General features: G+C 44.5%; 1 protein-coding gene across 2 annotated transcripts; it reads right to left on the bottom strand.

Moving 5' to 3' along the window:
• Nucleotides 1–7,230: 7,230 nt before the first annotated feature.
• Nucleotides 7,231–23,444, bottom strand: LOC112320154 (poly(rC)-binding protein 1-like). 2 transcript variants are annotated; one of them, XM_024577599.3, is made up of 2 exons: nt 23,386–23,444; nt 7,231–8,674 (listed from the first exon to the last, which is right to left on the bottom strand). In XM_024577599.3, exon 2 carries the CDS (start codon nt 8,620–8,622, stop codon nt 7,552–7,554), a length of 1,071 nt encoding a protein of 356 aa, XP_024433367.2. In that variant the 5' UTR covers nt 8,623–8,674; nt 23,386–23,444; the 3' UTR covers nt 7,231–7,551. The 2 variants fall into 2 exon arrangements, with proteins under 2 accessions (XP_024433367.2, XP_053771432.1); XM_053915457.1 differs by having other exon boundaries at nt 7,231–8,839; nt 23,386–23,442.
• Between the last annotated feature and the right edge of the window lie 1,941 nt (nt 23,445–25,385).

Below are 25,385 nucleotides of genomic sequence, written 5' to 3'. Positions count from 1 at the left end.
CAAATCTCCCCATTTCTTTCCTTACCTGGCTGCAATTCCCCAAATAAATGCTTCAGATTTTTCTTCCTCCCTTCTGACTTGGCACCCGCAGCAAAAGATGACCTGACTGACCACGTCCTGCTGGTTCGCCAAGTTGCCTTGGAGTGTCCTTTTTCCCAGAATCTGAGAAGACGTGCAGGCGTGAAATCGTGCATGTCCACAGTGGCCTGACCTCAACCGTGTTCTCATTCCACATCCATTTCCAATGCGCATTACAAAAACAAGATCACAGAGATTTTCCAAGAAATTCTGTCATACCCGTCAACAGCTCTAGTACACACGCAGGCCCTGTCACATCCCCCACCCGCAGTCCCGCACTGGGCAGCCCCGTCTCAGCTTCCTGTGGCCTGGTGCTCAGGCCAGACACCGTTGTCCTCATTCTATTTTGTTGTTGTTCTTCTTGTTGCTGTTTTTACAAACTCCACATGCCTGTCCTTACAGAGTTCACACCTAGAACCTAAAAAATGAGAAGTAAATATATATATATTTTCTAGTTCTGTTCTACTTACTGCTCTTTGTGGTCTCTGGGTATTTTTCTATAATCCTTGGAGACCAGGCCAAAGCTGGATTGTGTGTAAGCCAAGGTTGAAACAGAGGGGGCTGTAGAAAGATGGGGTCTGCTCAGAATCAGGATAACAAATTATAAAGCCTGTAGTGTTTGGGGACGTTACACATTATATGGGTTCAAGGGGACCTAGGGGACCTTGCAGGAGGGCTTATTTAAGAGGCTCAAAATGAGGCTGAAAAATGTAAGTGAGGAGCTGACAGACATGTTCAGAGAGGAGCCACCAGAGCTGTGAAATGAAGGGTGGGAACACATTCTCATGGACTTAGATGCGGATGAAGAGTGAGGCACAGGGTTGGCAGAAAGTATAACGTCTTGAAGACTCAGATTAGGGCCCTGACACCGAAGCACCGGGGCGCAGCAGACGCGCAGGCGGGCAGGTCCATGGGACCAGGACACGAGGCAGGAAACAAGGAGAAAGAGACGGAATTCAGACCAGCAGTTTCCAGGGGCTGGGTGCTGGGGGAATGGGAAGCAACCACTCAGTGGGCACAGAATTTCACGCAGGGTGATGAAAATGTGTTCACAGTTGGCAGATGTGGTGGCTGTGACACGTTGTGGCTACACTAAATGCCACTGAACTGTTTACTTTAAAATAATTCATTTTCGTCATATGAATTCTACCTCATAAAAATAACTTGCTGAATGAAAGCAGCCAGGCAGAAAAAAAGGATGTATGTGTGATTCCATTTATATAGAATTCTACAAAATGCAAACTAATCTATCGAGAAAGACAGAAGAAGTGTGATTGCTGGGAGATTGTGGGGGTGGGTGGGGTGCAGAAAGGTGGGTTAAAAATGCCCGTGGGAAACATTTCAGTGGAACAGATTCACATGGAGCGTGCGTGTGAGTCAGCACTCACCAGACCGCACGCTTTACGGGTGTGTGGTGTGCTGTCTCTCGCTTGCATCGCAGTCAGGCTGTCATCCATGCTTGGTGACATGAATGGCTCGTGTGGTCAGGAGGGGAGAACACTGCTCCTGTGTTGGTGCCGTTTCCACGTGAGCACACCCTGGATGTGTGCCCACAGGAGTGTGATAGTGACAACAGCTGGCCTTTTTGTAGCAATGACTGTGTCCTGGGCACGTCAGGCCTGTTGGCTCGTTTAATCAGTGAGGTCAGTCAGTTGAACTCGTGGACCTCACTCCGCTTTCCCACCTCCTGGCCTTTGCACATGCTGTGTCCTCTGCCTGGACCAGTTATGTCTGCGTCCTCCCAAGCCCTGGCTCATTCTCTATTGCAAACCCCTCTCCGGTCTAGGTCAGAATACCAGTATCTGAGATCGTAACGCTCCATAGTTCACCCTTTAAACTATTATCACACGTGTAATTTCTTTACTCATTTAATAAAAACGCCAACCGAATGCCCACCCTGTGCCTGACGCTGTTGGAAGCACTGGGGACACGGCTGTGAAATGACCACACAGAGAACCCCAGTCCTCCCAGACCCGGCATGCCGGTCGGGGAGTCGCACGACAACCCAAATAGCAATGGTATTAGTGGGTTATAGTATGTCAGAATAATACGAGGCATGCTTACGGTAGTTTTAATTTTTTTAATTTAAAAATGTTGGGACAGCAAGGAGGATGTGACCTGGTTAGAGTGAAATGACAGGCTCGGCACCTAGACGTGGGGGAGGGGTTAAGCTGCACAAGCAAGCGTTGCCTGGGCAACCAGGAAGCTGGGCCCTGGGATAGTGCAAGCGATTAGGTGGGAGGGGGGAGTTATTCATTCAAAAAGAAAAATAAAGGAGCAGGTGGAAAGACCACTCCTTTTGACTTCCCCCCTCCTTCCTGGCCAGAGCTGGAAATGCTGGGGCCTAGACATTAGGGATTGTAGGAGGGGAGGAGAAGAGGCTTGGGCCTGCTGGCCGGAGGGCCCAGCCTCAAAACAATGCAGTGTGGCCCTGTCAGCGGAAGGTTCCAGACCCCTCTCCACCACTCCTGTGCAGGCTACTCGACAGTCACCAGCACGCCCGTCGCCCAGGAGAACCCTTCAACTGCGCAGGCCTCGGCGCCCTGCCAACAGACACCAAGCACCAGCCTGTTCGCTGAGGTAGGAAAAGCACGGTAGGCCAGGGTAGGGGACCTGGATGCACAGACTTTGTAAGATGCCTAAAGTTAGACAGCGGCTGAAGACCAGCTAAGCCACTTGCATTTAAGATACTTTTGGATGGGAAAAGAGGTTCCTGGCATAACCTTGAACTGAGCTGGCAGAGGGTGACAAGGAGATTTTTCTCTGGATGTCAAAGACCAAAGTCTGTGTGCCTTCTCAGTTATACAGATTTTTGGTCTTGTGTTATCTTCAGGTCTTGAGTCTTTGTAGTTGTTGTGATGCTTTCTCTTTTTTATTGTTAAAAAACAATTAACAGCGAGTGGTAGGACCCCATCTACTGGCTGGGTAACAGGGGCATACAGGGTGGGAGATAGCAAAAGATAAAATCTGGAAAGGAAGGGGTATTGGCCGTAACTTTGGCTTTACTCTGAGTTGAACCAGGAGCCTCTGGAGGGTTGTATCAGGAGTAAAACATGGCTGATCTGGGTCTAGCGAAGGGAACCAAACTTTTGCCACCTTAAATTTTTCTTGGATATTGATTTTAGTCTGTATTAAGAAAAAAACAACACAGAAAGAATTGTTGACCCTTTTTACATTCTTGCAAAATGATTAAGTTTTATAACTTTGCTTCAGGGAAAGATTCAGGATGTTCACCCTAGTATTCTTGGGTTACTACGGTAAAAGGAGGGCTTCAGGCAGACACCTGTTGGCTAGATACCCCCTGTGACCCAAGGATTCTGTTACCTGCAAAGAATTTTTCTGCCAATTACGCTCCATTCTTTTCAACTAACTGTAAATTGCCCGGTCTAATTTCCTAAATTTAAGACCCCATTCTTTCCTTTATTTTTTCTTTGCCCAAAATGTCATGTGTACCAAATGTGACCTCACTCTCTTTCAAATTTCCATGCTTATGTGAATTTTCCATGCTCATATATTAAAAAGTTGATTTTCTCTTGCTACTCTGTGTCTGTAAATTTTATGATTAGTCCAGCCCGAAAAAATTAGGAGGTGGAAGCAACAGCATTAATACCTTCTTTAACTTCCACATTAGGCAGGATTCATGTGGCTGCTGGGTTGAGGTCAGGAGCCCAGTAGGAGGACAGCACAGTCACCCAGGTGACAGGTGAGGGTGGTCACACCATGTGGTATGAAGTGGTCAGTTTGTGAATTTATTCTGGATATAAAATCAAAAGGATTTGCTGAAGGATTAGATGTGGGGTGTAGGAGAAATAGGGAAGTTGGGAAAACAAAGAGATTCAGGAAAATTCTGGAGAAGCACATGGAGGTCAGGAGTGTTACTAGGATCCACAATCTAAGGCATCTTGAAGTTCCTTCTAGTTATTAGTTACTAAGTAAATAGTTGGACGTCAGCAAAAAAGCCCAAGTTGTCTCTCTCATGTCCCCAGGGCCTCAGACAGTGCCTGGTAGGTTCACAGCAAGAGTCGAGTCCACACTGCCTGTATCAACAATTGCACAAGGGTGGACAATCAGAAAGTCTTCTGAACACCCACGCACAGTATTTCTAATTGAATAATAAAACGCAGAGATAACACAAACGTACCATGACTGGAGGGACCTTTGTAAACACTTTTTTTAAAGTTACATCAAGATTTTCCTTGAGCATTTCTGTTGCAAACATTTTTGGAACTAAGCTAAACATAACTGTGCTTGGACAATATCGAATCTGAACAGACACCCCTGGGTGCGACAAAGCCCCACCTCAGTTCCTCACCAGTGGAGACATAACTGAGGTCTTTCAGGCAGGCACCAAGCTCAGCAGGTACTAATTAAAATTAGGGACATGGAGAAACACAACAAAGGAACTGATTAAGCAGTCAGTAATCATAGTGTAAACCAGGGGTGTCAAAGTCATTTTCACAGGGGTTGGGGGGGGTGCACATCAGCCTCATGGTTGCCTTCAAAGAGCTGAGTGTAAATTTAGGACTGTATAAATGTAACTACTCCTTAACTCAGGGCAAGGAGCTCAGGGCTGCCGCCAGGTAGAAACAATGTTCTCTGCAGATAAAACAAGGTGGAGGGTCAGATTCGCCTCTGGCCTTGTGTTTGCTACCTGTGGCGTAAACAGTAATCTGAGAGGAGACGTGAGTCAGGGTCACAAGACTCCTGGTTCTTCCTGAGCCCCTGTGGGTAATGTCACAACACACACTTGCAGTCGCTTTCCAGGAACTAAGGCCCTCCTCAGAAGGAAGCTGTGGACAACAAAGTGGGGAATTTTTTTATTAGCAGGTTCAAATGTATCTTTTAGGTTTTCCGTGATAAGTCAAAAGTTGATACACTTTGGTAAATATAGCAATGTTTTACTATTATATTTTGTTTGGTAATAAATTAGGTAGTCCATGACCTTAATGAAATGACTAGGCAGACCAGAACTGAGCTTTGAGTTAAACTTGTGGAACCAGCCTAAGAGTCGTGTCTCTGCTGGGAATGGAAGCCCGGTCGCCTACCCAGATGTGCCTTTTAAGAAACTGGTGGATTTTGATCTGGCTATTGGGAAACAAAAGGCTTAGAACACAACCTCTTTGACCCCCTCCCCTCCTTTAACTGCCTAGAACAAATTCAGGGGAAGGACCAGCTCCAGGAGGGTCAGTCACATGGCCATGTGAGGTGAACTTTTATTTGCCAAACACTTGCTTTGGCGTCTCCGTTCGAATGACTTTCCTGCCTTTTGAGGCCTCAAAGCACAGCCCTGTTTTCTCCTTAGATTCAGAATAACGTATAAGCCTCAGCTATCCAATACTTTTTGAATGTCATTCTTATCAGTCCAGAATATTAATTTCTATAATGGACTCTACATTCTCTTTTATTAATCTGGCTCTCTTAATTTGATTATTAGCCCAGCTTGAGAAATTTTTTAAATAAGAGAAAAAAATATCTTTTGCTCTCATAGCTTGTTATGATTTTTTTTAAAAGATTTTATTTATTCATTTTTAGACAGAGGGAAAAGGAGGGAGAAAGAAAGGGAGAGAAACATCAATGTGTGGTTGCCTCTCTCATGCCCCCTACTAGGAGCCTGGCCCACAACCCAGGCATGTGCCCTGACTGGGAATCGAACCTGCAATCAATCCTTTGGTTCCCAGGCCAGTGCTTAACCCACTGAGCCACACCAGCCAGGGCTGGCCATTGATAATTATCTGTAGCTCCTCTCCCCTTTCAGATTAGAGGGTTGGGCTGTGTGGATAAGAAAAGGGCCACATACTAAACCTGACAGGTTCACATGGGGCCTGCAGGGGGACCTTCTAAACTCAGAAATTTAAACTTTCTGACTAAAGTTGAGTCACGGCAAGGAACGTGTTTAGGCCCATGTCTTCCCTGACAAAGGTCAGTCTTCACCTCAACCGAAACCATCTACTGTCTTCGCATCTACAATGTCTTATCTTCGAATGTCAGGATAATTTTTTCCTGAACCCCCAATGCATCAGATCGGACACCACAAAACCCCTTCTGTTGTTGTTGTTAAGTGTGCTGATTGTTAACCGCTGAGTATTCTTACCCAACAACATAAATATGTACATACCTATTTGTTTTACTTTTTATTCAATCCCAAAGATTACCCTGCTTTGCTTTCTTCCGCCTCCCTAATCTGTCACCAAATGATTTCAGGTGACCTCTTCTGCCTCCTCCTTGGACTGTGCTGTATGAGATAAGGCGCAAGCCTGCCATTCTCTGGGCCGTTTTCTCAGTCCATTGCGATTCTGCTTCTGGACAAGAGTCATCAGTTTGGCTCAAATAAACACATAAAACTTCTTTACAGATTTAAGCACTTCTTTACTGACTTTTGCTTGGCATAGTGCAGCAAATCTAAAGTAAATTTCTGTTCAAATAAAAGGAATATCTCATCAAGCAGTGACTTTTTAAAAATCAGGACCTATCCCATTCAAAATAGAAAATGTTTCAGAGCAACTTATATTTTAACTGGTCAAATCAGCACAAATTCACCTGATGGCGAGAGATTTTCTTGAAATTCACGATGCCCACATATTCTTTTTCCAGAAGGGTGAAATGTATTTAAAACTCAACGATTTGGATCCTGAATCAACTGGAGAAATAATAAGTAAACTTTCGCAAGAGAAAAATAACCTTGACACTAGGTGTTTCTCACAGGACATTCCTAGGCGACTCTGGGCCCTTCCCGGTGCAGGTACTGGCAAGATCAAGTCAGTCACTCGTACTCCAATAACTGTCGATAATAGTTTGCCTCTGCCTCTATTCACCATTACCCTTTAAGACCTGATACACTAGCTGGAATTAAGCTTATTATACAGGATTACTTATCATGTCATGTACACACTTCTGTGATTCTTCTATTGTTCCAGTAAAGAAGCCACATTGAAAAAGATAGAGATTTGTTCAGGATTTCAGAACTATAAATAAGACAGTTTTCTCAGACACCCTGTGGTTCCAAGTCCATATAACTTACTGTTGGTCATTCCTGTGGACTTCAAAGACCACAACATATTTCGTCAATTGGAAAAGACATCAATTGTAGTCACTCTCCAACATTGTTGGAAAGGGCTTTATTTTTTTTTTTTTTACCAATCCATTTTTTAATTTTTAAATTCTTGACATTACAGAACTAAACTGAAGTTTATTAACATTCCACTCTTACATTTCTTATCGACAAACAGAAATAAAATTCACGAGCCAAAAACCCAAAACAAAACTAAGAACAGGGGAAAAACTTATAAAACTAAATATGGATCCCAGCATTGACAGCTGAACAGAGAACGTGATTTTTAAATCCTTGGCGGATAATAAAGTTGTGTAGAAACTGAACACTTACAAATTATTTAAAATCTGGACTCGCTGACCAGAAATTACACATTTGGATCCTGGGAAAACAGCAGAAAGGGTAATGAGTGGACCTGCACTGTTCTAGTTGCGCCCCAGGCCCTTCTCAGAGGAAAGCCTGGCATTGATTAGGTATTGGGCCAGACTAATACTGGCCGCAGAACCAGTGATAGTGACCTGCCTACCAGAGGAGCCTTCCACTGGATTGGCAATTTTGATCTGGGCCCCGGACATCTGGCGAATCTCATTAATATTGGCTCCTTGGCGCCCGATTATGCAGCCAATTAAGTTATTTGGAATGGTGAGTTCATGGGTGGTTTGAGCAGAAGCATCCAAACTCGCCCAATAGCCTTTCACCTCTGGAGAGCTGGAGTCAGTTCCAGCGAATGCGCTCCCGCCGTGCATCATGGCACAGTGACTCTGCTGTCTTGCCACCTGGTTCAGCTTGGCCAGATCGAGCGGAGAGATGGTGTGTTGTCCCTGAATCGAGTGGGCATCTAGAGGTGGTCCCTCCAGGTGACGGGTGGCATGCGGGTAGCCCGCAGCGTCGCCGCATAGGTCTCGGCCGCCTGCGCGGACCACCGGAGAGCTGGCTGGCCCGGGCTGGCACGGAAGGGTCGCGACTCTTCCCTGCGGAGCCTGGGCGAGCGTCTCCAGCAGGACCAGGCAGATGTGCTGGACGCACGCGGCGACGCTCTGCGGCGCGCCCGCAACGGTGATAGCGCGCTCGGAGGAGCCGGGCGGCAGACCGCCCGCCACCTGGACCTGGGCCCCGGTCCTCTCGCGGATCTCTTCGATCCGACACCCGCCGTTCCCGACCAGGGAGCCGCACTGGGCAGCAGGCACCACCAGCCTCAGGGTGACCGGGGGCCTGCTGGCCGCCGTGCTGTTGGTCGTGGGGCTGTTGATGTCTTCTTCCAGCTTGTCGATGATCATGGCGAAGGCCTTAAAGATGGCATTGGTGGGGCCAGTCAGAGTGATGACTCGCTCCGGGCAGTGCCCCTCCGAGATGTGGATCCGCGCACCACTCTCCTCGCGGATCCTCTTAACCGACTCCCCTTTCTTGCCAATAAGGCTTCCTACTTCCTTTGCGTGCAGAAGCAGCCGAATGGTGAGCGTCACATGTAGTCCACTTTCGGTCACACCGGCATCCATGGCGCGCGGCGTTCAGGGAGTTGGGCTCCTTACGTGGTCAAGTCTGCGGTGGCTGCGGGGGCAGGGAAAGGGCTTTAAAAGTGCCGAGTGCAAGTGAACGTCTGCCTCTGTCTCTGCACTTGCCTCCGCCTACAGCAGCCGAAGACTCGTTCAGGATTCGGAGCTGCTGACTTTGGAGACAGACAGCGACCTTAGGAAATCAACGAGGCCTGTGTATCTACAAATTGATGTTGAAATGTGTTAGTTTGATTACTTTTTACCTGTCTGCTGTTATTAATCATAATAATTATACTTGTTCTTTGGGCTCTTCTCAAACCTTGTGTATATGCCCCAAGACTTAATAATTGCTAAATGCGTATACAATGAAATTTTTATTAGTAATAATGCCCTTATTCTAGTTTTTCTTTTTGAAGCAGGTTAGTAAAAGGGAAAAAATATTTTCGGCAAGTGGAATGGAAAAGATGAGACAGGTGGCTGAACCAACCGGGTGAGCAAGTTGCAGCCGGATGCGGGAGGTCATCAGAGTGAAAAGCCCTGCGTGCCTGGCCCTGGAAAAGCAGGCGCCCGGCCCTGCCCAGGATGGTCTTTCTCCCCGGCATACCCCGGTCCTGTGGTTTAGACCCACGGTTCCGGTGCCAACCCACCAGTGGAGACCACAACCTAAAAGCACACGCCTGGAAAACCTGATGACTGTTCTGCTGAGCTCTCCCTGTGACCTCTCCTGAAATGTCCACCTTTGGAAAGCAATTAAACCCCTCAAGACAAAGAAACGGGCATGCACCCTCTTTGGGTCATGCCCACGTGAATCTTTTTTTCCAGTAAATTTCTTTCTCCTAAACTTTAAGCAAGCCCCATGAGACTGGCAACCAGGGAATCAGAAAGCAGCAGAAGCTTGTCCGGGGTTTACCCCTTGAACCTGGCCCCATGGCCCCTCTCCTTGGACTTTCCAGTGAGCTGACAGCTTTACCACCTCATCTGCCTTCTTTCCCATAAAGTTTCTGGAGAACCAAAGCAGACCCCGTCGAGTTTCCTTCTTGTTAATTCTTCTATCCTAGCCCCTTCCTTGTGCCAGCATCCTCAGCTTTCAAAGCTGTCATATTAGCCTCACCTAGACTGGTTGTGAAAGTTTCCCCACACAAAAACAAGAGCCCATCCACTACCAGCCAGCCTTGGGTAAACCTGCTCTGGGCCTGGCCCCCTTTCAGAAAATGTTATGAAATTTAGAAAGAATACTATTGCAAAAAAGAAGGAAAGGGATGTGGGTGTGTTTTTAAGAGAGGTTAAAAGGAAGTAGTTTGTCTTAATAAGTTGGTTATGTAGGAATGAGTAAAAAGAGACGAAGAAGAACAAGGAATGTTGTAGAAGGTTAGTGAAAAGGGAATATTGAGGAAAGAATTTTATGTATAAAGGCTAGAACATAATTATGGGAATGAGCTTACACCCTAACCCAACAAAAACTACAAATTATATTAGTTCAAATGGAAGCCAATGTGGCTATAAAACCATGGCTATCTGTAACTGCTGCTGAGGCACAAAGACTTTTACTTATGGAACTCTTACCGTCTTCCTGATCTCTGGAGTTGTTAGATGGTGAGTAATTTACAGCACTGTGTTCTTTCAGCCTTGTCCCCAAAACAAGCCTTAAGGTGACATTTCCAGATTTCACAACGAGCAGGAATGAGATTAATAGTCAATGACACCTGAGTGTTTCCCATGGGAAGTAGACGAGCCACAGTAAAAGGGAGCCCACCTCATGGTCAGATCCTGCTGCCGAGTGTTTGTTTCTCAATAAAGGCCTGTGGGACTGCCCGCCTCTCATTTACCTGCTTTGCAATTTTAAGGAATTTTGGCCTTGACTTCCATCCAAAGTTACATTCTTGACCCCTCCCCCATCGCTCAACAAGACAAACGCTGAAACTACGACTTCCCAGAAATGAGTGCTCCCTGAACCGTGGGACCACAGTATCTAACCAAATGATTGGTCATCAGTGCACCCTTCGGGCTGACTTATGACCAAAAGGGGGTGGGCTTTTGGACAAAAAAGAGGCCACATACTAAACTCGACCAGCTCGGGAGAGGCCTGTGTGGCAGCGGTAAAAACACAGACACCTGAAGTAACCACGTGGGATGGTCTGGAATTCCAACTTCAAACTGAAAGGAAATCATGGCTGGTAGTCATGTTCTGGGTCAGTATCTTCTCTGAAAAGGTCAATTTTTACTTTAATCGAGCTTGTTTAATGTCCCTTTGCATCTAAGATAACATAACTTTGGAGAGAGGATTGGGAGAGAGGGATAACAGGGGAAATAGGGGGAGGGCCATCAACGGACATGTACAAAGGACACACGGACAAAGCCAAAGGGCGTAGGCTCAGGGGTGGGAGGCAGGGATGGGTGGAGTGGGGGGGGAGGGTCATGGTGGGGTGAAAATGGAGACAAACGTACTTGAACAACAGTAAAAAAGAAAAGATAACATAACTTTGGAATGTCAGAGTCATTTCCTGTTTTCCAGACCCCTCCCTGCGCCAGAGCAGAGACCACGAAGCTGCTCATTGTTATTGTTACCATGTTAATTGTTAAATACGAACTATTCTGTATGACCCAATGTAAAGAAGTATGTCTTTCTGTTTGCTTTTTATACAATCTCAAGGATTTTCTTGCTTTGCTTTCTCCTGCCTCTAATCTGCTGCTAAGGGATTTGAAGTGAACCCTTCAGCCTCCAGTTTGATGGTAATGAATAAAATAAGGGGCCAAACTGCCGTTCTCCCAACCATTTTCTGAATCCCTGGTGATGTTGCTTCCTGACAATTGTTGTCGATTTTGGTTCAGGTAAACTCATAAAAATGTTCTACAGGTTTGAACGCTTCTGACACTGACAGCTGAAAATCCCAAGCTTCTAATCAAGACTTAATCTTTCTGGCGACCTGACCTCACCCTGCAACTACCTAAAAGCCTGCCAAGAGCTGCCTTCACATGACACAAGACACTCTTTTTCATCACCCTTATCACTCACAAAATTCCAGGAGTTTTAGCTGTTGTGCTCTAAGATAAAAGAAAGAAGGCCAGACGTTTGTCTAAGGCATCACATGATGAAACCAAGGCTTTCTGGGGAAAGGTCACTCGCCCGGAGTCACACAGTCTGCAAGGGGACTCACACTGTGTCACGTACTGTCTGTGGGCCCTTGGCACCTATGCTTCATTTTCTCCTATGTTTCCTCTTACATCAGAGGGACTGAAAGGGTAAATACTATTCTTTCCTCTTCTTTTAATTGAGAATTTAGATGTAAATTAAATTCAGCTTCTGTGACATACTTGTGTGTAATTTGGAGGCTGGAAAGGAGATGGGGCTGCTATTTTTGCAACTCTGTTGAGTGGTGGGCGGGCTGTGGCAGACACAGCTTTATGTGAAGAAGCGGGTGTTTTCTCCCTCTGGGTCAGGGCTGTGGCCGTGCGACCTTGAAACAAGATTTACAGCGGAAACTTCCATCTATCTCACCTTTTAATAATTTTACAAGCACTTAATTTTTTGCATTAAAGACATTTCTCCGCAAATGTTTATGGCAGGTTTATTTGTAATAATCCCAAATTGGAGACAATACGAATGTCCGTGAAGGGGTGAATGGATACACAAATTTAATGCATCCCTGGAATGGAATAGAACTCATATATAACAAAGAAAAAAACTATTTTAAAATAATCATGTTGCATCAATAAGCCACACTCTGCCCAAAATTAAACACTGTATAGTTCAAATTTTGAAAGTTTTATAAAATGCCAATAAATCTGTAATGACAGAAAGCAGATGAGAGTTTCTTTAACGCTGAGAAAGGGGGTGAGCGAGGGGTAGAGTAAAGAGATTGCAGGAGGGACTGAGAAGACATTAGGAGTAAAGCAACATGTCCATCATCTTTATTGTAATAACTTCTCTGGTGCATGCATCTGGAAAAACTTAACAAACTGTATATTTTCAATATGTTAGGCTTACTATGTGTCAACTATAACTTAATAAATATGTTGAGAATTATATGTACACATATGAAATATTGCTTAAAGTAAAAGTTGAATAGAAGATACAAAACTCAAAATAATACCTAACTGTAAAATGACTTTTTCTTGCCCATTTTTCTGCTTCTCCTCCAGAGAGTAGCAGAACTACTCTCCACCTGGAGCCTTGCAAGGGGTCTGTTGACACTCCCCTCAGAAACACTCACAGCCCAGCAGGGTCCAATTTCACCAGCATCACTCGGTCCACAGTCCTCCTCGCTCTGCAAGCTGCCCACACTTGAAACTGTCAGCTCCTCCATCCAGCCAGACGTCTACCCACCTAAAAGTCAGTCCTGTGCAGGGAGTTTCTCCCCCACCATCCTCTGTCTTAAATAGAGCAAACATTCACTCAGGCCCACTCACGCTTCAGGTCCAGCCCTCCCTCTAACAAACATTTTATTTTCCAAGGGAGCTCTATTAGATGCTCCCATCACACTAGGTGCTTTTTTTCACACTCTCTCAATTATCATTAACTAGTCTCTTTCCAAAATGACATTAAATGACTAGCTCCCTGCTCCAACACAGGGATCACATCAGGCCTGTCTCTGTGGCATCACCAGGCCAAGCCCAGTGCTGCCACAGAAGAAATGCTCGAGGATTCACAGGGACAGAAGAACGTGGACCGAGCAGTAACCAGAGACCAGACAAACAGGACACAAGGATGCCTCTGAGTGTCAACGAAGGTTTGAGGACAGTGAAGGGCTGAGCTGTGCAGACACATAAGGAAGACATTTCCAAACAGAGAAAATAACAGGTTTAGAGGTGCTCAAGTAATGATGGCCATGCCGCTGCCTTCGACCATGAGAGAGACACACACTCACACATACGAACACACACTCACACGCACACATGACCCAGGGCTTCACCTTTCCCTCCCACAATAAATATCCAAATATTGATTGATTTTTCTTTATCGCCCTAATCTTACTCCTAACTGAAACCTGTGCAAACACGCGAGTCGTTGTTGCATCAGTGACACCCAACACTGCCAAAGAAAAGGATGTGTTTTTCCTTGACCATAATCTGCTGGTGCATCTGGCAGGTTATGCCTGGTACAAAATAAAAAAGTGTAGACAGCCATCTTTTTTTCATCATATACAACAGACCCTCTAAAAACGACCCCTGTGCTTGCACACAGTGGTCAAAAGACAATATAGTCCAAAGGATTCCTGCTGCTCCAGAAGGTCACCCTGGGGGACACAGAATGCTACACCATGCAAGACATTTAAATATTTTTTTAAAATAAAGAAGTAACTGGATGGATTCGTGTATATACCATGAGTGGTTGCTCTCTGACCTCTGGGTGTCGGGAGGGGTGAGTTCTCCTTCACACACAGCACTCACACCCTGGACTCGGCCTCCTTCCCCCTCTGCATCATGCCCCAGGCTGGGCTTGGGCATTTAGTGCATCATGTTTTCCCCTTGTCTCAGATTCTTGGCTGCTCTTTAGAAAAATAATTTTTCCAGCAATTGTTTTTAGGCCCTTGCGTATTAATAATAATGTTCATATACAAAAAAATATAAGCACTTTTCAAATTTCTATCACACAACCACCAAACAAATGGTTTACAAGGGCTAAAATTTCAGCAAATTTATATTCTCATCTTGCTGTCTGTCACTTCTTCTGCACTTACACAAGCCCTCACCTGCCCTCAGCAAGAGGAAAATGACTTTAATGACGAAGGGCAGAGCACACGGTTCTGCTGCCACAGTCAGCTCCTGCCTGCCCCCCTCACTCTTTTCTAGATCATTCCTTGGACTCTGCTCTGTCATCTATTGGCTCACGGGCTCATGTCAGTTACACTTACCTTGAAAGTACTAACCCATGTCTTGGCCCAAGGTCCTGCAAGGTCAGCTGACCACCAACTTGCCAATGCTCCCCATGTGTCATTTCTGCTAAAACCCAAGTCTCTAGGATGTCCTGAGAAATGGTGCCTCAAAGAAACACACCTCAGCTGGGCTAGGGAGGTCTGTGCAGCCACCAGGACAGTCATCTGGTCAGTGAAGAATCAGAAGTGCAGGGGGGCCACTAACTCCCAGTCCTGCCATTTCATGACCAAACCCTGATACTTAACTGACACTTAAGAAAGTCTGTACTTTTATTAAGACATAGAGCTGGCACTTCTGACCAAGATGGAGGCATAGGTAGATACACTTTGCCTCCTCACACAACAAAAAGAAGGACAACAACAAATTTAAAAACAAAAAACAACCAGAACTGGAAGAAAATTGAACTGTATGGAAGTCCAACAACCAAGGAGTTAAAGAAGAAACATTCGTCGAGACTGGTAGGAGGGGCAGAGATGGGTAGCCAGGGTGGAGAGGATGCACAGCAACGCAAGTGGCCGGAGGACTGGGTGGGCGAGGCAGCAGCTGGTGGTTCCACACTGGTATGTGGATAAACAGGGACGAACAACTGGGAGCCAGACAGACCACACAACCCAGGGTTCCAGTGCAGAGAAAAGAAAGCCTCAAAACCTCTGACTGAAAAAACCTATGAGGATTGAGGGGGCAGGAAAAACTCCAAGCCTCACGGGAGAGTTTGTTGGAGAGACCCATGGTCCAAGAACATACACAAACCCACCCACACAGAGATCAGTGCCAGAGGGGCCCAATTTGCTTGTGGTAACAGAGAGAGTGACTGAAATCCAGTCAAGAGCCAAGCAAGCAGCATTGTTCCCTCTTAGACCCCACCCCCACATATAGTGCCACAAAGCGGAGACATGGGTTGCCCCACCCTGGCAAAGACTTAAGGCTCTGCCCCTTACAACATAACAGGTGCACTGAGACAAAGAATTATGGCCCAAGTGAAAGAACAGATCAAAACTCCGAAACTAGAACTAAGCGATGAAGAGATAACCAACCTGTCACATGCAGAGTTCAAAACACTGGTAATCAAAATGCTCACAGAAATGGTTCAGTATGGTCACAAAATAGAGAGAGAAGTGAAAGCTATGAAAAGTGAAATAAAGAAAAATATACAGGGAACCAACAGTGGAGGGAAGGAAACCAAGACTCAAATCAATGATTTGGAGCAGAAGGAAGAAAGAAACATTCAACCAGAACAGAATTAAGAAACAAGAATTCAAAAAAAATGGAGATGCTTAGAAACCTTCAGGACAACTTTAAACATTCCAACTTCTGAATTATAAGGGTGCCAGAAGAAGAGGAAGAGCAAGAAATTGAAAACTTAAAAAATAATGGAGGAAAACTTCCCCAGTCTGGCAAAGGAAACAGACTTCCAGGAAGTCCAGGAAGCTCAGAGAGTCCCAAAGAAGTTGGACCCAAGGAATCGCACAGCAAGGCACATCATAATCACATTACCCAAGATTAAAGTTAAGGAGAGAACCTTAAAAGTAGCACGAGATAGGAGAGAGTTACCTACAAAGGAGTTCCCATAAGATTATCAGCTGAATTCTCAAAAGAAACCTTGCAGGCAAGAAGGGACTGGAAAGAAGTATTCAAAGTCATGAAAGGTTTGGTAACCTTCTTTGATTAAATTTATTCCTACATTTTCTTTTTTTTTCTGATGTTATTGTAAATTTTCTTAATCCCATTTTGGGTTTATTGATTTATGTTGCAAAAAGATACAGTAGAAATGATGCTGAGTATTGATTTTTGTCTTCTGCAACTTCACTAAATTTATTAGTTTATACAGTTTTTCTGTGTGGGGTTCAGAATCCTTAGAGTTTTCTACATTTAAGTTTATGTTTTTGGTAAAAGAGAAATATTTTCTTATTCGCTTTTAATTTGAATACATTTAATTTCATCTTCTTGCCAGTACTTCCAGTACTATGTTGAATAACTAGGAAAAGGTTCATCCTTGTCTTGTTCCCAATTTTAGCAACATTTTGGGTGTTTTTCCATGGAGTCCTGTGTTAGCTGTAGGCTTCTATGTAAGGTCTTTACCATACTGAGCAGTTTCCTTCTATTCTCCAGTGCTTGCCTCTTGTTAAAACAATAACCACTTTTCTTTAGAGCTTTTCTCCACAGTGATATTCAATCTACAGATAATGAAGTAAAGTTCCGTTCAGACTGAGAAATGAATTAAGTGGAACTTTTCCAGGTACAAGGTCGTAAGACTGGGTTGAGTCTTCTTTATTGCCTAATCACTTAACATGAGGCAAAGCCTCATCAATCACCATGAAGTCCCCCTGTCCCTAGAGACAGACAGAGGGGTACAGCCTGTCTTCCCCAACATACGCAGAAGTTTACATGAGAAATGGGATCTGATGTTTTTTGAAGTCAAACAGAGTTCTAGGGAAGAACTAAAAGAAGCTTATGAAAGGAAAATTTTATCTGGAAATGAAGTTTTAGAACATGTGGACAGGGAAGGGTTTCTCTGCACTGATAACTACAGAGGTGTTTGCAGGAACAGGTCAGAGGTCACCCTGGGGTGATCTGGGGTCGAGAAAAGATGCAGCCCTTTCCTTAAATACTGTCACCTCAACAAAGACAATCGTCCTTCTTCATAGGTCAGAACAACCCTCTGGTGGGCTTTGCAGAGCTCCCTGTGGACCGTGAGTGGCTGAGGTGTCTGAGGTAGCAGCGTGGACCCAGGTCCCAAGCCCACTCTTAATCAGTCACAACTTCTGTTTCCCCACAGAGCCCACGAAAGTGCCCACCCTCCTGCCAGAAACACTACTGTCACAAAACATGAGGACACCGTGGTCATCACCTCTACACAATGCGATCTTCACACAATGCTTTCTCAGTGGCATAAATCTGCAGCTTGCAAAGAAAATGAAGTTGTCCTGGGGCACCAAAAAAAAAAAACCCTCACCATAGACCTTGTCAGGAGAAAGGATGCTGGGAATTCTCAGTGTGAAGACTCCAACCTTATCAGTTCCATTGAAAGTGCAGCAGCAATACCACTGCTGGGAGGGAATATACCCTACGAATCCTGAAACACCCATCCAGAAGAACCTACGCACCCCAATGTTCATAGCAGCACAATTTACAGTAGCCAGGTGCTGGGCAACCTAAGTGCCCATCAGTAAATAGGTGGATAAAAAAAACCTGTGGTACATTTACACAATGGAATGCTACACAGCAGAAAGAAAGAAGGAGCTCTTACCCTTCGTGACAGCATGGATGGAACTGGAGAGCATTATGCTAAGTAAAATAGTAAAGTAAAGTAAAGTAAGTAAAGCCAGATGGTGAAAGAGAAATACCATATGATCTCATCTATAAATGGAACCTAATCAACAAAACAAACAAGAAAGCAAAATAAAACCAGAGACACTGACATTAAGAACAAACTGAGAGTAAGCAGAGGGGAGGGGGCAGAGAAATAATGGGGGAAAATAGGGGAAGGTCCATCAAGGAACATATATAAAGGACACATGGCCAAAGCCAAAGGGGAAAAGTTCAAGGGTGGGAGGCAGGGATGGGTGGGGCGGGGGGCCGTGGTGGGGTGAAAATGGAGACAACTGTACTTGAACAACAATTAAAAAAAAGAAAGTGCAGCATTCAGGCTGGATGCTGCCCTTTCCCTCTGCTATGTTATTAAACTCTAAATAAGTATTTTTGCCCTTTTTAAATAAATTTGTTGATACAGTAGATATTTTTTAGGATAATTGTATTGAGTCAATAAATGCTCAAAAGTGTGAGACATTCTGTCACAGAACTAAACAACTCTAGTAAATAAACTGATCCCTGTCAAATCAGCCACGTGCAGGCCGGCAGTGTGAGCCTGACTGATGGAGCCTCAGATGTGGTGCCTGCCTGCCAGCTCTGTGGCTCTGTGGCGGGAGGGCTCAGGAAAGGAACAGTGGCCTCTGCCAGCATTTCTGTCTGGGAGAAAGCTGCCCCCAGCTTTCACCCTGATCATGAATAATTCAGTTCCTCCCTGTGCATCTCTAATGTTTTCCAATCTGCTGCCCCTGCACTGGAGCTGGGAGCGAGTGAGTCTGAGTAAGTTTGTACATGACCCCTATAAGAGGAACTGCCAGGGAGTCAGGCATATTTTGTATTCCACAACCTCAATTCTGCTTGTTTTTACAGCGAGAAGTTATGTGACTTCGCTTCCTGGCACTGGAACCCTGGGCTGGGGGCCTGGTGTGGGGCTGGGATGCTTTGCTCCTGAGATATCCCTTCCAATTTTTATGCACCTCACATGGGTGTGAGACCAGCCCCTCCCACATCTCTGCCCCTCCTACCAGGCACAATGTAGTTTCTTCTTTAATTCTGTAGTTGTAGGACTTCCACTCAGGCTGATCTCCGACAGGTCTGAATGTTGGTTGTTCTGTAGTTCAGCTGTCATTTCGATGTGGTTGTGCAAGGAGGCAAGCTGTGTTTACCTACGCTGCCATCCTGACCAGAAGACTAAATTTGTAGAAATCATGTACTTTAGTAAGAATTGCATGGAATCTATGGATTGCTGTGGGCAGCCTGGGTGTTTTCTTCATGTCAAATCTTCCAATACATGTAGGTGATATATACCACATTTTTCGGACTATAAGACACACTGGACCATAGGACGCGCCTAGGTTTTAAAGGAGGAAAATAGGGGAAAAAACTTGCTCCACCGCAGTCCCTCCTTCCTCCACACCAGCAAGCCAGGTAAGCTACATTCGGGCTGTAAGACGCACACCCATTTTCCTCCCAAATTTGTGGGGGGAAGTGCATCTTATAGTCTGAAAAATACAGTACTTCCACTTATTTGTATCTTCTGCAGTTTCTTTCCTCAATGTTTTTCAGTTTTTAAGTTTTTTTCCTCCTCAGTTAAATTTGTTTCCAGGTAACTTAGCTCTTTTTTGTTACAATAATAAATAGGGGGGTTTTTTTTTAGTTTCTCTTTCTGGTAGTTTATTATTGGTGTATAGAAATGCCACCAACGTCTGAATATGAATGTTGTAATATTAATACACTTTATTGATTATGTTATTATAGTTGTCCCATTTTCCCCCTTTTATTCCCCTCTGCCCTGCACCCCCTCCCACCCACATCCCCCCCTTTAGTTCATCTCTGTGGTTGTATATATAAGTTCTTTGGTTTCTATACTATTTTTAACCTCCCCCTGTCTATCTTCTACCTACCATTTATGCTACTTACTCCCTGTACCTTTTCCCCCATTCCCCCTCCCGCTCCCTGCTGATAATCCTCCATGTGATCTCCATTTCTGTGATTCTGTTTCTGTTCTAGTTGTTTGCTTAGTTTGTTTTGGGTTTTTTTTTTCTTTTGTCTCAGTGCACCTGTTATGTAGTAAGGGGCGGAGACTTAGGTATTCACCAGGGTGGAGTAACCCAGGTCACTGTGTTGTGACGCTGTATGTAGGGGAGAGGGAGGGGTCCAACAGGAAACAATGCTGCTTGTTCAGCTCTCAACTTGCTTTCAGTCATTTCCTCCACTACCCACAAGCAAAGTGGGCCCTTCTGGTGCTGATTCCAGGGTGGGTGAGTTTGTGTATGTTCTAGGACCCTGTGGGTCTCTCCAACAAACTCTCCTGTGAGGCTGGGAGTTCCTCCGGCCCCCTCAACCCCCACAGGTTTTTTCAGTCAGAGGTTTTGAGGCTTTATTTCCCCGTACTGGAACCCTGGGTTGCGTGGTCTGTCTCTCTCCCCAGTTATTCTTCCAAGTTTATCCACACACAAATGCAGGGCCACCCTCTCCACCAGCCGCTGCCTCACTGAGAGTCCTCTCTGCCCCGGCTGCCCATGCCCGTCTCCTCCCCTTCTACCGGTCTAGATGAATGTTTCTTCTTTAACTCCTTTGCTGTCAGACTTCCATACAGTTTGATTTCCTGGCAGTTCTGGTTGTTTTTGTTTTTAAATTTGTTGTTGTCCTTTTTTTGGTTGTGTGAGGAGGCACGGTGTATCTACCTACACCTCTATCTTGGCTGGAAGTCCTACATATGGGTAGTTAAAATGGAATATTTCTCAGCCACAAAAATGTGTGAAATCTTGCCCTTTGTGACAAAAAGTAATGGTCCTAGAGAATATTGTATTAAGTAAAACAAGTCTCACAGACGAAGACAAATACTGTAAGACGTTACTGTATGTAGAATCTAAAGAGCTAGATGAATGAACAAACAAAACAAAATAGTAACAGGCTCATAGGTACAAAGAAAAAACTGGTAGATTCCAGAAACGTGGGAATGGAAGGATGGTTAAAAAAAAAAAAAACAGATTAAGGGGATTAAAAGGTGCAAACTTCCACTCATAAAATAAATATGTCTGTGGAATGTACCAAAAATGTAGAGAATGTGGTAATAACATTGTAACAACTTTGTGGAGTGACGGAGGGTAACTAGACCTGTCGTGGTGATCACCTGGTCATTTACATCAACATGAGTCACTGTGTTGTCCACCTGAAACTAATAGGCTATTGTAAGTCAGTTATACTTCAATTAGAAAAAAAATTAAAATACAGTAAGATCCCATCTCACATCCACTGAAATAGGCTTTATCAAAACCCAGAAATTACAAGTGTCGACGATGTAGACAGGTCAGCACGCTTGTGCACTGGTGATGAGAGAGCAAAACGATAAAGTGTAATGAGGGCTGCACAGCAGTGTGGACGCGTTAATACTATTGAACTGAACCTTCAATGGTTAAGACAGTAAATTTATGTTGTGCATAGTTTACCACCATGACGTTTTTAAAATCATGTCTCCAAACGTGAATTCCGGTGATATATTTGAATACAGAACAAAGGACAGACCTAAGTGTACCATCCGACTCTGTGGATGGGAAGTGTGGTTGATTAGAAACAAACCTTGCCTGGTTCCACTTCTGTGACTTCACAGCTCTCAGCTGATCCACAGGGCTCACTGCTACCCTAACCTGGAGCTTAGTCATGGAAGGAAGTTAATTATGTAAGACATTGTTTGTGCCCCTTAAAATTGTTCCCTTTGCCTTAAAAACCAGTGATGCCCTGGGTAACTCTCCTCCTTCCTCCTCTTCTGCCATAGGCTACTACTTAGGTTTATTTCTGGGCTCTCTATTCTATTTAATTGGTTATATGTCTGTTCTTATGCCAGTACTAGGCTGTTTTGATTACAGTGGCCTTATAATATAGTTTGATATCAGATATTGTGATCCCTCCTACTTTGTTCTTCTTTCTTAAAATTGGTAAGACTATTCAGGGTCATTTATGGTTCCATATAAATTTTTGAAATGTTTGTTCTATATCTGTGAGATATGTCATTGGTATTTAATTTCTAAAGGTGTATACAACAACTTTTGTATTATCAAAAATATTCATTTTATGGTTTCTCTTTTTGAGGTAGGTTAGTAGGAAGCTATGAATATGCCTTGGCAAGTAAAATGCAGATACTGAGACAGATGGCTGAACAAACCGGGTGAGCAATTTACAGCCAAACACAAGAGTTCCCCAGGGGGAAAAGCTTCAAGTGCTTAGCAATGAGCACACCTGCACTGGGCCTCGTCTGCAGGGAGGCCTGTCCCCTACTTGGCAAATCACTAGTCATGTACTTTGGAACTTCTGCCCTGGCAACAAAAAGTTAGTGGAGACCACAACCCTGAAAAAGTACATCTGAAAAGGCTGATGAATATTTTATTGAGATCTTCCCTGAGACAGACCTAAAATCATTCCCTTATGAAAGCAGGTAAAACTCCTCCTCGAGACAAAGAAGCCAGAGTGGGTTCTTCTGGAGACACGCCCACTGAAATCTCCTTTTCAAGTAAATTTTCTTTCCCCTAAACTCTAAGGGGTCCCGAACAAGACTTGCAACCAAGGGAGCAATGGGCACTGGCATCTCGTCCTAGGCCAACCTCCTGAACTTGTTCCCAAGGGCCCCCTTTTTTTCTGTGACTCTGCACTAAGCTGAGAGCAGCCCCTCCTAGTCTCACATCTTTCCCATAGTGTTGTAAGACAGCCCCACCAGCCCCACCCGGTCTCTCTTCTGCTAATCCTTTTAGTCTAGGCCCATCCATGTTTCCCTGTCCCCAGCTTAGTGAACATACTCTCAAAATCACCTGGGCTTGTTTTGAGAAATTCTTCCTGCACAAAGTCAAGAATCCATGCACCACTGGCTACCCTTAGGCAATCCTGCCCTGGGCCAGGCCCCGTTTCTGGTAACATTTTGAAATTTAGAAGAAATGTGATTGCAAACGGAAGAAAAGGGATGTGTGTGTTTTAAGAGAGGTGAAAAGTGAGTAATGTAACTGGAGAATATTATGGTAAGTGAAATAAGCCAGGCGGTGAGGGACAAATACCATATGATCTCACCTTTAACTGGAACATAATCAACAGAAGAAAAAGCAAACAAAATATAACCAGAGACGTTGAAGTTAAGAACAATCTAACAATAGCCAGAGGGGAGGGGGAAGGGATAGTGGGGAGAAGGGCTTTCAGGAACTACTATAAAGGACACATGGACAAAACCAATAAGCAAGGGAGGGAGGGAGGTTTGGCTGGGATGGGGGGGGCAGGGGAGGGAGAAAATGCAGACAACTGTAATTGAACAACAATAAAATATTTTTAAGTGTGTAATTTATCCTTATAAGTTGGTCGTTTCTGAATGGACAAAATGAGACAAACTAAGAAAATCAAGGAAAGTTGTAGAAGGTTACTGAAATAAAAAATTGAGAAAGGACTTTTATGAATAACTACTAGAACCTAATTAGGTGAATGCCCTTACATCCTAACTCAACAAGGACTGCTAACTACATTATTCCAATGGGAGCTGACGTGGCTATAAAACACGGCCTCCACGCCTGCTGCTGCAGCAGAGGAAATGTGCTCATGGAATCTTACCGTCCTCGCCTGTGGAACCTTTAGATGGTCATTGTAGTTTCCAGCGTGGTGTTCTCACAGCCTGGTCCCCAAATACACCTTAAGGTGACAGCTTCCAAGTGTAGAACTAGCAAAAATAAGATTAATTAATTAATTGATAATTATTAATTAATTAATTATAAGCAGTCCATAGTAAATGAGAACCCATCTTATGGTCAGATTATTAAAACTGAAGAAGTTGGTAGTGTGCCCTCAGACTGTAAGTAAACGTTATACAAGATGCAAAACACAGAGGAATGAGACAGCAAAACCTCGGTGATGAAAGCTCGCAGGTTAAAAACAATCCAGAGTGTGTGTCTAATAAAGGCCTGTGGGGCCGACTGCTCCCATTTACCTGCTCTTCTCTTTTGAGAACATTCGGCTTTCCCTTCCATCCAGGGTGAAGGTCTTGCTGCATCACCAGTGGTTTATCGTCCAGCAAGACAAACACTGACATTAAGACTTCCCAGGATTCCCTTCCTAGCACTGAGACGACATTGTCTAACCAAAAGATTGGTCATCAATCCAAAGTGTATTCTTTAGATTGATTTATGACAAAGAAGGGGATGTGTGGACAAAAAAGAGGGCCACATGATAAACCTGACAAGCTCAGGGGAGGCTGCACGGCGGGACTTACACACTCAGAGACCTGAAGTAACCACAGAGGAGGGTCTGAAATTGAAACTTTTAACTCAGAGTGAGTCATGATGGGTAGTCACGTCCAAGGCCGGTATCTTTCCTGACAAAGGTCAATCTTTACCTTAGCTGAGCCTGTTCATTGTCTTTTTTGCATCTTCTCTAACATACCTTTAAACTCTCAGGGAAATTTATTTTTTTCCAGACCCCTCCCTGCACCAGAGCGGAGACCACAAAACTCCTCACTGTTGTTGTTACCATGTTTATTACTAACTGCCAACTATCCTATACTGACCCAACATTAAAAAAAGTATATATCTATTTGTTTTACTTTTAACTCAATGTCAGAGATCACAGCACTATGCTTTCTCCCACCTCCTTAACCCATGGCCAGTGGAGTTCACGGAGCCCCTCAGGCCTCTCTGGCTATGACTGTACTGTACAAAACGAGGTGCAAACCTGCCATTGTCGGGAGCGTTGTCTCAATCCATTGCGATTTTGATTCCAGCATTTGTCGAGTTAGACTCCAATAGACTCATAAACCTTTGCTATAGGTTTGAAGGTTTGTTATGTTGACAGCTGGATTCCAGGCCTCTGATCAAGACTTGTTCTCTCTGCTGACCTGCCTTCCTCTGCAACCACCCAGAGGCCAGCCAAGAGTTGCCTCATCGTGAAAAAGACACTCTTATCACCCTCGTCACTTAGAACATTCCAAAGGTTTTAGTGTTATTTTCTAAGATCCAGGAAAGAAGACGAAACGTCTTTTTTATGATATCACCTGAGAGACCTGAGGCTTCCTGAGGTGGGGTCACTCCCAGAGGCACGCAGCCTGCAGGTGGAGTCAGACAGGCCTCGTATGGTCTGTGGGCACTTGGCATCTTTGCTCCGTTTTCTTCCAGGTTTCCTCCTATATCTGAGAAACTGGAAGTTTTAATCCTAAGTTCCCTCTGGTCCTAGTGATTGAAAATCACTAGATGTGAATCAAATTCAGCCTCTGAGGTGCACTTGTGTTTAATTCAGAAGCTGGAAGGGAGATGGAACCATTATTTCTGCTGCTGTGGTGACTGACGGGTGGGCTGTGGTAGACACAGCTTTATGTGAAGAAGCAGGTGTTTCTTTTTTTTTTTTTTTAATATATTTATTGATTATGCTATTACAGTTGTCCCATTTCCCCCCCCCACTCCACTCCATCCTGCCCACCTCCTCCCTCCCACATTCCCCCCCTATAGTTCATGTCCATAGGTCATACTTATAAGTTCTTTGGCTTCTAAATTTCCTACACTATTTTTTTTTCCATTTTTAGAACCATCTTATCTTTTTGTTTTCCTACACTATTTTTACCCTCC

Source organism: Desmodus rotundus, chromosome 12 (genome assembly GCF_022682495.2).
Source record: "Desmodus rotundus isolate HL8 chromosome 12, HLdesRot8A.1, whole genome shotgun sequence".
Classification (NCBI taxonomy): Eukaryota; Metazoa; Chordata; class Mammalia; order Chiroptera; family Phyllostomidae; genus Desmodus; species Desmodus rotundus.
This window is presented reverse-complemented; position numbering and strand designations above follow the sequence as displayed.

What these genes read in the sequence shown, in the direction of transcription:
- LOC112320154 (XM_024577599.3), bottom strand. Translation starts at nt 8,622, where the DNA reads ATGGATGCCGGTGTGACCGAAAGTGGACTACATGTGACGCTCACCATT.